At 34.5% G+C, this 14,386-nt stretch overlaps 2 protein-coding genes across 2 annotated transcripts; both read left to right on the forward strand.

Moving 5' to 3' along the window:
- The first annotated feature begins 2,600 nt into the window (after positions 1-2,600).
- On the forward strand, positions 2,601-3,551 carry LOC118853766 (olfactory receptor 8K3-like). Its single transcript, XM_036763967.1, has one exon. The coding sequence runs from the start codon at positions 2,601-2,603 to the stop codon at positions 3,549-3,551; it is 951 nt and encodes a 316-aa protein (XP_036619862.1).
- A 7,985-nt stretch (positions 3,552-11,536) lies between these two features.
- LOC118853547 (olfactory receptor 8K3-like) lies at positions 11,537-12,496 on the forward strand. Its single transcript, XM_036763678.1, has one exon. It carries the CDS (start codon positions 11,537-11,539, stop codon positions 12,494-12,496), a length of 960 nt encoding a protein of 319 aa, XP_036619573.1.
- Positions 12,497-14,386: the final 1,890 nt, after the last annotated feature.

A 14,386-nucleotide genomic window follows, 5' to 3' on the forward strand; every position in this document is an offset into this window, starting at 1 on the left:
TTGTGAAAATAAGTTTAATGTGAAGGTATATGTTGAACCTATATCAGATTATATGCCATCTTGGTGGGGGAGGAGGAAGGACAAGGAGAGGGAGAAAATTTGGAACTCAAAACCATGTGGAACTGAGTGTTGTAAACTAAAAAATAAATCAATAATAATATTAAAAAGAGAGTGAAGGACAACACAAATACCCTGCCTCTGCCTCTGCCTGTCCCTTTCCTTTCCGAAGGAAGGTAAATTTTGATGGCAAAATGCTGCTTAGTTAACTTGGGGTTTATTGGCTAGATTTCTTTCTCAAAGATCAAACCTTAAATACATTTCACTCTGGAGCTCATAGATAGAAAAACAACAGGTCCCTGCCCAAGCACCACTTAAAGGCTAATTTTGGGGGCCCTCTTGCCTCAGAATGAATGTAAATAGTAACTGTTTCTCTTTTGGCCAGAAACCCTGAGGGTCTTCCCCTCCCATACACACACACACACACACACACACACACATATATATATATGTATGTATACACATATATATACATACACACACATATACATACATACATACATAAATATATACACATACACACATATATACACCTATACATATACATGTATGCGTATATGTATACATGCATATGTGTATAAGTATACAAATACGTATATGTATATGTATATATGTACATGTATGCATATGTATGTGTATGTATATATGTGTATATACATATATACACACATATACACACACATATATAATTAAAGGGGAAATATATATTACTAAAGGTCTCTATATCTATATATCTCTATCTCTCTATATCTATCTATGCGTCTATATCTCTATCTATCTATCTATCTATCTATCCATCTATCTAAAATTATAATTAAAGGGGCCATCCTTTGACTCACTCCTTAAAGGGGCTTATTCACTGAATCAGTGTTACCTCACTCAAGTAGAGAATCTGAAAAGAACTTAGACTTAAAGGGCCAAGGTCTCCCATTGCATCCTAGGCCATCTCCAGTCATTCTGATGCATATCTGGCCACTGGACCCAGATGGCTCTGGAGGAGAAAGTGAGGCTGGTGACCTTGCACAGCCCTCACTCACTGAAATAAAATTAACTGCAAGTCATGTCATCATCTCCCTGATGCCATGGTCCTCTTTGAAAATAAAGGACAAACATAAGAACATCAACCAACAAACAGAAGCCTGCAACAGGGTAGTTAAATGCTTCATAAAATTAAATAAACCAAGGACCATTAGCACTTAATACTGACTGGCAATTTTCATGACATGATCATATGAAATTCATTAAAATTTCAGTAGTGCTTCAGGGATATGGTCTCATGGGGACCACGAAAACCATAAAGTCCCACTCCAGGCACAGTTAACATGAACAAGCCACTGAAGAGTTTCCCTTCCAGATGACCAGGTAACATTATTCTTTGTGGTTTTCTCATTGCAGTAGGTGTCAAAAATGTTGGAGCCTGAGCAGCTCAGTTCAAAAAGCCAATCACTATAGCAACTGTGTGTGTGAATGGAACAATTTGGGGGCCATATGGTAAATTCCCTCAAATTGTAATGGCACAAAACCATTGTAGGAAAGTCATCAGATGAAAGTAGCTAGCCATGACAATTGTCAAAGAAGCTTTCTGCAATCAGGGATATCAAAGAGATCATGTTAAGGTACACTTACCACTAATAATAAATGGGATCCCAGTGAACTTTGAGATCAGTGCTATGGAATTGGACATTATCTGAAGGACAAATATGTTCTTTTTTAATAGAGTCCTTTCTTGTCTCTGAAACGAAAGTCTTTATAAAAAAAAACATTAAAATGTTGTGTCTAACACTTCCAAATGTAAGCAGAAAAATACTTTCACCATGATAAGGCAATGGGAAAGAACAGTACAGAAAGGGTAGATATATGGAGTCTCCATAGATGTCATACATTTAATACATGCAAAAGGGAGAAACTGCAATAGAACCTGGACTTTTCACTTCAATGGCTTAGGGCCATGCTTAAAGGGAGATTTCATCTCTTGTCATGGGCCATCACTTTGCAAATGTTAGTCACAGGCAACAGTTCCCAAACCAGGAGGTTACACAACCCACAAAGGGTTACTTGGAACAGTGGTTAAAGGTTTTTAAACCATCTCTTCTTAGCATCAAAGCCAATTTAATACCTGCTTCAAAAAAGCATTTTCATAGGGTGGTATTATATACTATAATGTGCTTCTGGATTTCATGATAATTCCTTGACCCACTGTTAGTTTAATTGTTTTAAATCATGCTCATGATATTATCTTATCCCTTTACTTGGGGATAAATAGTTTCATAATCCATTCTTTACTATGTAAATAAAACCATACTCACTTTCCTTGGTGACAGAATGTTGAAATGTTATGATAGGATATGGTATATGATAGGATATGGAATAATATGGTATGATAGCACCTAAACTGATAAGATGAATTTGTAATTCAGTGAGAAAATTCCTGATGATCCTATGTAAAACATTTCTACAAAATAAATGCCTAACTATTGGTTCAAACAGTACTCAAAGGAGGTTTATTTATTTTATTTTCAGATTATGTTCTTTGGAGGAAAGAAATGATCAAGCTGAATAAAACCTCACAGACCCAGGCGACTGCATTCATTCTCATGGGGGTTACAAGTCGTCCTGAGCTGCAGGGTTCCCTCTTTGTTATGTTTCTCCTCAACTACATGGCCACAGCTGCGGGGAACCTGGGCCTGATCATCCTAACCAGTGTGGATTTCCACCTCCAAACCCCCATGTACTTTTTCCTCAGGCATCTGGCATTGGTTGATTTTGGCTATTCCACAGCTATTGGGACAAAAATGCTGGTTAGTTTCATAGAGGAGAAAAATATCATTTCCTATAATGGATGTGCAGTACAACTATTTTTTGTTGGAATGTTTATTGCCATTGAACTATTTGTTCTGTCAGCCATGGCATATGACCGCTATGTGGCTATCTGTAAGCCTCTCCTCTACATGGTCATCATGTCAGACAGGGTGTGTTGGATCTTCGTGGCCATCTCATATCTCTATGGCATTATGGTGGGTCTAGTCATCACAACTGAGATTTTTAAATCATCTTTCTGTGAATCAAACATAATAAGACATTTCTACTGTGACTGTCTTCCTCTATTATCCATTGCATGCTCAGACACAAGTGAGACTGAACTAATCATTATGACCTTTGCTGCACTGGATTTGGTTTCTTCCCTCTCAATTATTCTCATCTCCTACGTGCTCATTCTTGTGGCCATCCTCAGGATGAACTCTGCTGAGGGAAGGCAGAAAGCCTTCTCCACCTGTGGCTCTCACCTCACAGTGGTGGCGGTGTTCTATGGGACACTTCTATTCATGTACCTTCAACCCCAATCCAGCCATTCCTTTGACAAAGATAAGATGGCCTCTGTCTTTTACACTCTGGTCATCCCCATGCTCAACCCTTTGATCTACAGTTTGAGGAACAAAGAGGTGAAAGGTGCCTTGAAAAGACTCTTTAAAAAATTATGTAAGCATTCATTGTAATGAGTAATGTACAAGTGTTTTTTTTTTCTTATTGTATTATTTGAAGTAAATAAATTTCTGCTAGGTTTCTTTGCCAACTACTGCCCAATTTTTCTCTACTTAGAGAAAATAATTTCTCTTAATATATAGTCAAATGATGATATTTGTTTGTTAGGTTTTTCAACCATCAGGAAATCCTAGTTAATGGATCATTTAATCAAAGAGATCGATTAACGGATTTATTAAAACTATCTGCATAAAATAAATCTATTTCATCCTATACTATACTAGTTGATATCCAAATTTTGGTTGTAATTTTCCTTTTTGGGAAAATGAATTAGCAAGCATTTTGAAAATGGTAGTGCCAAGTACTGTGCCAGGCATGTGACATACCAGATAAATAAAAACAAATAGTCCTTGTCATCAGTGCCCTTACATTTTATTAAGGGAAACAACATATACATGAGAGCTATTCTACCCAACACAGCAGCCTGTGTCCTTTTGAATATCTCTTATTGTTAAGAAGTTTTTACTTCTTATAACATCAATTCACCAACTACATACTAATTATAGCATCACTTTGCCATGTATGCCTTCCAGCTATTGCTCATGATTTTCTCTGAGAAGCAGAAAAAGTTGATTACTATTTATTCAAATTCTTGAAGAAAACTTCTATCCCTTCCTCAGTATTTAGTCCCAATGCTTTCATTCTTGTGCTGCAATGGAAAGAACACTGGGTTATAGATGGTGTCCAAAAGTCAGTGCAAATTCCAGTTTTTCAATAAGAAATAAATTAAAATTTGGGGAACATTCAGTATCCTTATGGGACATGACTTCAACTAATATGTCTTTTACTCATTACTTGCATTATTCTAGGCATATAAGTTTATTGTCTCTGACTCACACTCATGTATGAAATGTGGGAGTTTTATGACATAAATTTTAAGCAGCATTCCAGGTAAAAAAATATGAAGTCATGAATTTATTCTTTGGGATAACAACATACTGTTTCTTTTTGATTCCCACCTGTCATTAGTTGTCTTTCAAATATTTTTTGTTTCTTCTTTTCATTTTGGAAATTATCCATTTCCATCTTGAATATTATCACCAAAGATTGGACAAAATGGTCCAAATGTGGTCTGGTCATGGCAGAATGCAATTGACCTTTCATGTCCTGTGCCAGGATATCCTGTCTATCTTAATGAAAATCATACATTACTTTCCTTAGATGATATATAATATCCTTGACTGGTTTTCAAGTTGAAATCTACAATGAACACCAATTTTTCTTCAAAATATGACTACAAATTCCTATTTTTTCAATTTTTCATTTGTGAAGCTTTAAAAAAGCAAATCAAATATAAGAAGTAAAACACTCTCAAATTGTCTAAGTATTTTGGTGAGAAATGAGTTTAAAATAAAGTGCTGACAATTGTCTTTTTCTAAACAGTATGTTTTTCTTCAGGATTGGTACATTACAGAAATGTTGCAAATCAAAATTCCCCTTGGTCGGATAGGAAAACAAATTTATTTCATTTAAAAGAGTTTCCCCTAATACAGTATTTGAAAACATGGACTTTCCATAATAATATTAAAGATTCTGCATCTTTGTTTGTGTTTCTATTGAAAAAAAATAGAAATTGGACTGACGACTGTTTCCCAACAGTAACCCATCCCAATCTACCCTCAGAATAACCTCTCCCAATGGTATACTTACAATGGTAAAGTGATCTTAGGGGAAGTTTTATTTGTCTTAATTCTCTAATGATTCCTTTTAAATAATTTTGGAGTTCTGGGAATATTATTAAAGAGCTTTCATTATACACATTTTAAGAACAGGTCTAAGAAGAAAATAATATGAATAATACCTGACATTTGTCGATAAGTGTTCGTAAATATTTCTTCACTGAAAACACAACAGTATTCCAGTGTAGTTATTATAGATATTTTAAACTCATTTTACAGATGAAGAATTTGAGCCTCAACAATATGAAATAAAGTGCTGAAATCATCAAGCCTATAAATATTTTGCAGAAGGTTGGAACCAAGTAGTCTTGATTATAAATTCAACATTCTACTTTTTTATCTCCTATAATAGGCTGCCTCTTAACTCAGGGAAATCCAATTACTCATTGTAATCATCTTCCTTATCATAATCACTTCATCATTTATCATCATCAGTACCCCTGCTTTTCTTCTTCCTCTTCCTCTTCACGATTTTCACCATAATCATCAAAAATAATTTCCCTAACAAGTACTCTTATGCACATCCACTGGATCAGTTACTGTGGTTCACACACTGAAATATCAAGTTCAGAAATGTATCATTTTTAAAATATTTGTTAACGGCATAAGGAAAATGAATGGGAAGTGAATATACTGCTTGGAAGCACTAGTATCTACAATTAGTCAAAGAGAAATCAAAAGTAAACATGTATTTGGAAGCCTGCATTAAGTCATGATTTGATTAATAAATATTTAATAAATATCTACTATATGCCAAGTACTCAGCTAAACAATCTCTGCCCTCAAGAAAGTGACAATCTAATAGAGTAGGAAATATGGAAAAAATATATTCAAATCAAGTTACATATAAGACAAATAAAAATAATTATTAGAGTGAAAACACTTGAATAGAGGGGTTAAAGAAGACTCCCAATAGAAGGGAGAATTTATTTGAAATTTAAAGGAAGCCAGGGAAGTCAGTATGCAGAACAGAGAAGAAGAATATTCCAGAAAAGGGAAAATTAGTGAGAGAATGACCGCAGTTTACATTCAGTGCTATTGGTTAAAGAGTGGGGATTAATATAGTTTAAATAATTGGAAAAAGCCAAGGTTAGGCTATGAGGAATTTCAGAGTTTATAGATGCAAAGTATACTGAATAAAGGAAAGACCAGCTTCTGAAATTGATACTGAGATCCTACAGTCAATTTGGATGAATTAATGAAAACATAATCTTTAAACATGACTCTACAAAATAGTAGGCTTAGCATTTGGGACATCAATAGAAATGGAAAATATCCTATACTCTCAAGGAGTTCATATCTTAATTGTTTGAGACAATACATAAAGATGTTTCAGCTCTAAGTGAAATGGAGAGGATTTGCAGTTTTTAAAATACAGCAGCAAAGCATATAGTAATGGACCTTTTTAAATGTCATCCGCATGTCTCTTTCTTAGCTTGAGCCAAACTGATCAAGCAACTGCTATGCTGGGAACTGGAATAGGTCCTGGGAATTAGGAGGTAATTGCAAAATTGTCCTTGCCCTGAAGAAACTAATGTTCTACAGAGAGTAAGCAATAAATGAATAATGCTGAGAAGAAACAATGTCCTTAAGCAACAAAAGGTAAATTAAAGATCTTACACCAGACACATATTAAACCATATTATTGATGGGATGACTGAGTCCAGATGAGAACAGTATTATGTTTTCTTCAGCTTACATAAATACAAAGCTTTTTAATAACTGAGAAACTACTACCCAGAAAGGACATGAATTCTTAGTTCACATAGTGGATTAAAAAGTCATGGAGCCATGTCAGAAAACTTTATCATCCAAATCATGCATTTTATACCACACTACCATAATAAAGTACTATAAATTTGGCTGTCTGGTTTAGCAGTGTGTAGAGTGCCGGTTCTAGAGTCAGAAAGACTCATCTTCCTGAGTTCAAACCTGGTCTCAGAAACTAGCTGTGTGATGCTGGGCAATTCATTTAACCCTATTTGCATCAGTTTATTCATCTGTGAAACGAGCTGGAGGAGGAAATAGTAAACCACTTCAGTATCTGTGTCAAAAAAAAAAGTAGTGGCATGAAGAGTAAGATGAGATTAAAAATGACTGAACTCATCCTACTTTGTGATGCTAGACTGGATCTATCCCTTTCATTTTTCACTCTGCTAAGCCAGGTATCTATATTAAGCTATAGGTATTCACAACAAAATTAGAACTGTTGTAAAATGGAGCGGACTTGCCTCTACAATTATGTGTTCAGTTGTTCTGACACTGTTGTATTCCATGTTCCAAAGTCCTACAATATCCTGTAAAGTTTTGACATTTAAAATAGATTTCTTCCTGTTGTTGTGCACTCATACTCAACTTTTTGTAACCCCATTTTATGTTTTCTTGGCAAAGATATTGGCATACTTTGTCATTTTCTTCTCCAGCTCTTTACAAATGAGGAGAGTGAGGTAAACAAAGTTAAGTGACTTTCCCAGGGACTCACAGCTAGTAAGTATCTGAGGCCAGATTTCAACTCCAGGGTGAGCCTTCTCTCTACTGTACCACCTAGATGTTACTTTTCATGGAAATATTGATTTAAACACTTGTAGAAATAAAAATAACTCAGCTTTAGGCTGAGCCAATATAAGAAAAATCATAATTATATCTAAAACTATTTACAAATTCAGTTCCACACCAATCAAACTACAAAAGAAGTGTTTTATACAGCAAAGAAAAGTAATAATAAAATTCTTTTGGAAGAAAAAGTGGTCAAGAATATCAATGGAATCAATAAAAGAAGTGAAGAATGGCAACCTAGAAGTATAAGATTTCAAACTATTTCACAAAGCATAATTATTTAAAAAAAACATTCTGGTACAGCTAAAAGCAAAGGGGTAGATCAGTGGGAGAGATTAGCTACACAATAGACAAAAATAAATGACTATAGTAACCTAGTGTTTGATAAACATTAACTTGAAAGCTTTGGGGGCATGAACTAACCATTTCCAAAAAAAATGGAAAGAAATTTGCCAGAAAGTAGACATAGACCAGCATCTCATAACACATACCAATGTAAAGTCAAAATGATTTCACATTATAGACATAGAGGATAATATCCTAAGCCAAATAAGGGAGCTTAAAAAAATTAATTTTTAGTTCTATGGATAAGAGAAGATTTTTGGACTTAAAGGCAGATAGGGAGTATCAAGGAAGGTCAAATGTGTAATTTTGATTACATTGAATTCAAAATGTTTTAAATGAACTTTAAGTTACATGTTTTATGACAGGTTTCTCTGATGAAAGCTTCAGTTCTCAAATACAGAAGGAATTCAATCAAATTAGTGAAAATAAGAGTCTTTATAAACGATAAAATCAAAAGACATGTATAGTCAATTTTCAGATGAAGAAAAGGAAAGCCATTCAAAAGAAAAATATGTTCTTCATCACTAGTAATTAGAGAAATGCAAGTTAAAACAACTCATATTACTGATTCATGACTGTAAAATTGGCTAATATGAAAGTAAAGGAAATTTCATGTGGTTGTGAACTTGTCCAACCATTATGGAAAACAACTGGAAACTATGCTAGTATAAGATTAGGCCTGGTGATCTTGATGCAATCGTGGTAGTGTAAATGTTTGTATATTTATGTATGTATGTATGTATATATATATATATATATATATATATACATATACATATACATATATATATAATCTCAATTTAACAACCTTTTTATTTTCAGTTCAAAGTTCTCTATCAGAGAGGATTCCGGGAAGATGGCAGAGTAGGTCAGAAAATTCTAAGATCTCCACATTTCCCCCACAAACAAGATAATTTAGCACTTCAGGGCAAACATACAGAGCTAAAAATAAATAAAAGTAGTGGAGGAACAGTGGTCCTGCTGGGAAAATCAGATAAGATCTGAAGAAAAAAAATGGTTTGGAGGACAGATCAAGAAGAGAAAACACAAGAATAATTGGACTGACTGAAAGCTATGATTAAAAAAAAAGAAACTTGATAAAACAGTACAAGAAATAATTAAAGAAAATTGTCTTGAAGATATTAGAACAAGAGGGAAAATTAGAAATATAAAAAATCCACATATGCATATATGTATTTTGGGAAACACTGAAGTAATTAAAAAAGAAAATGCACAAGCATTTTTCAAATGGCAATTATAGGCTAGCCTCTGGCCTAACCACTTTACAAATAATACCTCATTGGATCTTCAAAACAATAGGAGTAGGAAGTATGATTACCTCCTTTTTAAAGCTTAAGAAACTGAGGAAGATAGAGATTAAGATACATGACAAGGGTCACACTGACCATAATTATCTGAAAAGGCTTTTGAACTTAGCTGTCCCTGACTCCAGGCACAGAGACAAATTAACTGGACTACTTAACTATATGATAAAAAAATTTCTTTTGATCCTCCCAACAGTCTTGGCATGTTGATGTTCTTATTAGTCCTATTTTACCAGAAAGAAAAATTGACAGAAAGATATTATGTTCCTTGCCAAAAGCAAGAGCTAGTGCGTGAGAGTAGATTGGAAATCAATTCTTCCTAACTGAAGGCCCAGTTCTCTATCCACTGCACCACTTGATTCTTCCTAATAGATCTTGTAATTCTCTGAAGACAATCTAACTTGCTCATCTGCTTTAAATTATTTTGGGTAGCTTACACTAAGTCCATTTGTACCCATCTGTCCTAGAGATGCATCCAAAAAAGCAAACTCTATTGTCAATTCCACTTCATGTTATTTTCTGTATATTAGGTGTTTTTCATGTACTTGGCTTTTAGTATTTGAATTTAGTATACTTCTTGCAGAAGTCTGTGCAATTTCGCTGGGCATGATGCAACCATGGCATATCAACCTAAACAGAAGCTTTATGAAATTAGGCGGACCAGTGAACTTTGTCACTTATTACTGTCTGGGAAATTTCTGTGACATGATCACACAAAATTAATTAAACATCTCCCTCGCTTCAGGGACATTCCCTCATGGGGGCAGAGAAAACCATAAAGTCTGACTCTAAAAGGTGGCAGTACGTATTACATGAACAAGCTACAGAAGATTCTACCTTCCAAATAAGCAGGTAACATTATTCTTTGTGAAATTCCAGTGCACCAGGTGTCAAAAATATGGAGTGCAAATATCTCAGCTCAAAAACTCCATCACTTTCACCATTGAGGCAGTTCAATAGGTGAATTTGTGGCCTTGGTTAAATTTGATTAAATTGAAATGACATAAAATCACTCTAGGAAAGCCATCAAATGACAGTCCCTGTTACAGTTATCTGAGAAATTTTTCTACAATCAGATAAATCAAGTAGTTTTTGTCAAGGGATATTGATCACTAATAATATATGGGATTAGAGTGATCTTTCAGTCAATGCTACATAGCTGGACATCATTTCAACAACAAGAAACATTTTAAAAGAGAATTTTTTTCATGTCTCTTGGAATAAAATACATTAAAATTACCCAAAATGTTAACTTTGTTCACCTTCATGATCCAGGTGGAAAAATGTTTTTGTTCTGATAAGACACAGGTAAGGGGACTACAGAGAATGAGTAGATATATGGAATTTCCTTGGAAGTCATCCAAATAATGACTACATGAAGTTGAGACTAAAATAGATCCTGCACCTTTACACTCAGTGGTTTAGGGCACACCTGTAAAGGAAATTCCATCTCTGGGCATTGGCCATGACTTTGCAACTGATAGTCCTAAACAATGAATCAGCAACCAGGAGGTGGGCTAATTAGCACAGGATTTTTGGAAATGTGCTGGATATGTTATTTATCACATCGCTACTTAGCTTCAAAGCAAATTTGATATCTACTTCATCACAATTCCTCCATAAGGGGATCTTATATGCTCCACCCTACTTTAGTATCCCATTATAATCTTTTGACCCATTGATTAGTGGGACTGTATTAAAACATATCTATTATATTTTACTGTCAAATCACTTGGGTAAAATACTTTCATAATTTACTATTTTTTTAGAACAACAACACATTGACTATGCCCTTTGTGACAGGATATTGATATGATAACAAGTACTATTATTTCAAATGATACCATGTGATATTATTTCAATTTAAGTGAATTCACCACCTGGCAACTAAACGGATAAAGTTGAATTGCAATTGACTGGGAAAGTTCCTACTAATATGTATCTAACATATTTCTCCCCATTAACTGCCGAGTTATCTAGACAAACAGTACTCAAAAAGGCTTCTCTCTTTTCTTCTCAGTTTATTTTTCTTGGATGGAAGAAATGATCATTCTGAATGAAACCACAGGGAGCTGGGTGACTGAATTCATTCTCATCGGCATCACAAACCGTCCCGAGTTGCAGGTCCCCCTTTTTGTTGTGTTTTTCCTCAACTACATGGTAATAGTTGTGGGGAACCTGGGCCTCATCATCCTAACCAGTGCTGATTCCCACCTCCAAACCCCCATGTACTTTTTCCTCAGGCATCTGGCATTTGTTGATCTTGGCTATTCCACAGCTATTGGGCCAAAAATGCTAGTTGGATTCATAGAGGAGCAAAATATCATTTCTTATAATGGATGTGCCATACAGCTAGTTTTCTTTGTGGTCTTTATTACTAGTGAGCTTTTTATTCTATCAGCCATGGCCTATGATCGCTATGTTGCTATCTGTAAGCCCCTCTACTATATGATCATTGTGTCAGACAGGATATGTTGGCTCTTGGTAGCTATGTCATACCTATATAGCACCATGGTATCCTTGCTGGTCACAGTAAAGCTTTTTACATCATCCTTCTGTAGATCAAATGTAGTAAGACACTTCTACTGTGATGGTCTCCCCCTATTGTACATTACATGCTCGGACACCAGTGAGATTGAATTAATCATTATGATTTTTGCGGCATTTAACTTTGTTTCTTCCCTCCTGATTATCCTTACCTCCTACATGTTCATTATTGTTGCCATCTTCAGGATGAACTCTGCTGAGGGCAGGCACAAAGCCTTCTCCACCTCTGGCTCTCACCTCACAGGGGTGGTTATATTCTATGGGACACTTCTCTTCATGTATCTACAGTCCCAATCTAGCCATTCCTTTGATACAGACAAAATGGCCTCTGTGTTTTACACTCTGGTCATCCCCATGCTCAACCCTTTGATCTACAGCTTGAGAAACAAAGAGGTAAAAGATGCCTTGAGGAGGCTTTTTAAAAAATTATGTAAGCCATCTCTTTAAGGTACAATGTGGTGTATGATTTCATCACATTATTTGAAGCAAATAAATATGAGCTAGATTTCTTTCAATTTCTCCCTGATTCTTCTCTTATCTTTTAGACAAAAAACAAAACAAAACAAATTATCTCAATGTACAGTCAGAGAATGATTTTTGATTAGGTATCACTGGTCTTTAAGTCGTCAACCTCCAATAAGTGGTAGTTTAGTGGACCATTTAATTTAAGGGATCTCTTAGAGGATCACTACAAAATATATAATACAACATATTTCATTATATAGTACAGTAGTAAACAACCTAATATTGTTTAAACTTTTTTTCACCTGGAAAATCAATTAACAAGGATTCAGAATATGCTGGTGGCATGTATTATTCTAGGCATTGTGCCTACAAAGATAAATTTAAAGAAAATAGTACTTGCCATCAGTGAACTTACATTTATTAATGGAAATAATATGTACAAGCAAGCCACACTGTCCAATGGAGTGGCCAATCTCCTTTGGCATATCTCTTACTGTTAAGATATTCATCCTATTACAACCTTAAATTTCTTCACTAAGACTCCCAGTCATAGCTCCTGGTCTTCTCTGTGAGGTATAACAACTTCATTCCCTCTTCTTTATAATAATTTTTCAAAGTGTTGAAGAAAACTTCCATCTATTCCCCTGCTTCAGTCTCAGATTTTTTTTCATTATTATGCTAGGATGGAGAGAACACTTGGATATACAAGGGGTCTCAACAATTTAGAGTACAATTAAATTTCTAAAGCTTAAAGGTAATCAAACTTTTGGGACATTATGTACAGTTAGAGAGCCTGGGTTTAAATAAAGGTCTATTACTTGTGACCTGTGATAGTCAGGGAATAAGCAGAACTTATATCATTTTTTAAAAAAAATCATTTTAACTTAAATACAAAACTAGAAAAGAAAAATAATACGTTACCATGTGCACAGTAGAACATAAGAGAGGATTCAATATAAAACCAAGAATTTCCATTTCAAGAAAACCTACATAACAAATGCTGCACATTGTTTTCAAAGCTACCTAGCTTTACTTTGCTTCATTGTATGTTTTTTGGTCTCTGCTGTGCACCTCTTCCTCTATGTACACTATTTACTGTACACTCACACAAATATATGTATGTATATATATATATATATATGCACATGTGTGTGATATGTATATCTATCTATCTATATGTATATATATATATAGATGAATAGATACAGATATAAATATAGTCCTTACAGGTATCTCTGTATTGGTGAGTGTTAATTTACTAGTAATAAATACGATGAAAAAGTATTGTTAAATACGTTTCTATTTAGAATTGCAAGCAGTTATTGGAAGCCATACAAATCATTATCAAAATTCAATGCTTTCCAATACTGTAAGTCAGAACATACAGTTGCTGTTGCTGTCATGCATTTTCTAACCAAGCACCGAGAAAATGACACTTCAATACACATGGGCAGGCTATTAGACTATTACTGGAAAATATTTTTATGGTTAGGAAAACAGACTTACATAGTTAAAATTGAATTTTAATGTTACCCTGGAATTTTCTTTCAGTAACTGGAATAAGAATAACACTTACACAAAATCCAGTCGCCTGTTATAATTATTATCATTTGGGAAAAAAGAATATCATTATATAAATGAATCTAATGCCTCTGGGGATATTCCAACCATGTGTTCTGTTTGTTTGTTTTTTAATTTCTCTCCCTTATTACTCTTTAAAAAAATCAGATTGTATACTCTCTCTCTCTTTCTTAATAAACTCTTCCAATTCACAATTATTTGATGGCCATATTAAGCAACTGCTATATGCTGGAGACTGAAATAGGTACTGGATTTTAGAAGGTAATATCAAAACACTCTTCACCCTGAAGA

The sequence above is a fragment of the Trichosurus vulpecula genome, chromosome 6 (assembly GCF_011100635.1).
Source record: "Trichosurus vulpecula isolate mTriVul1 chromosome 6, mTriVul1.pri, whole genome shotgun sequence".
Classification (NCBI taxonomy): Eukaryota; Metazoa; Chordata; class Mammalia; order Diprotodontia; family Phalangeridae; genus Trichosurus; species Trichosurus vulpecula.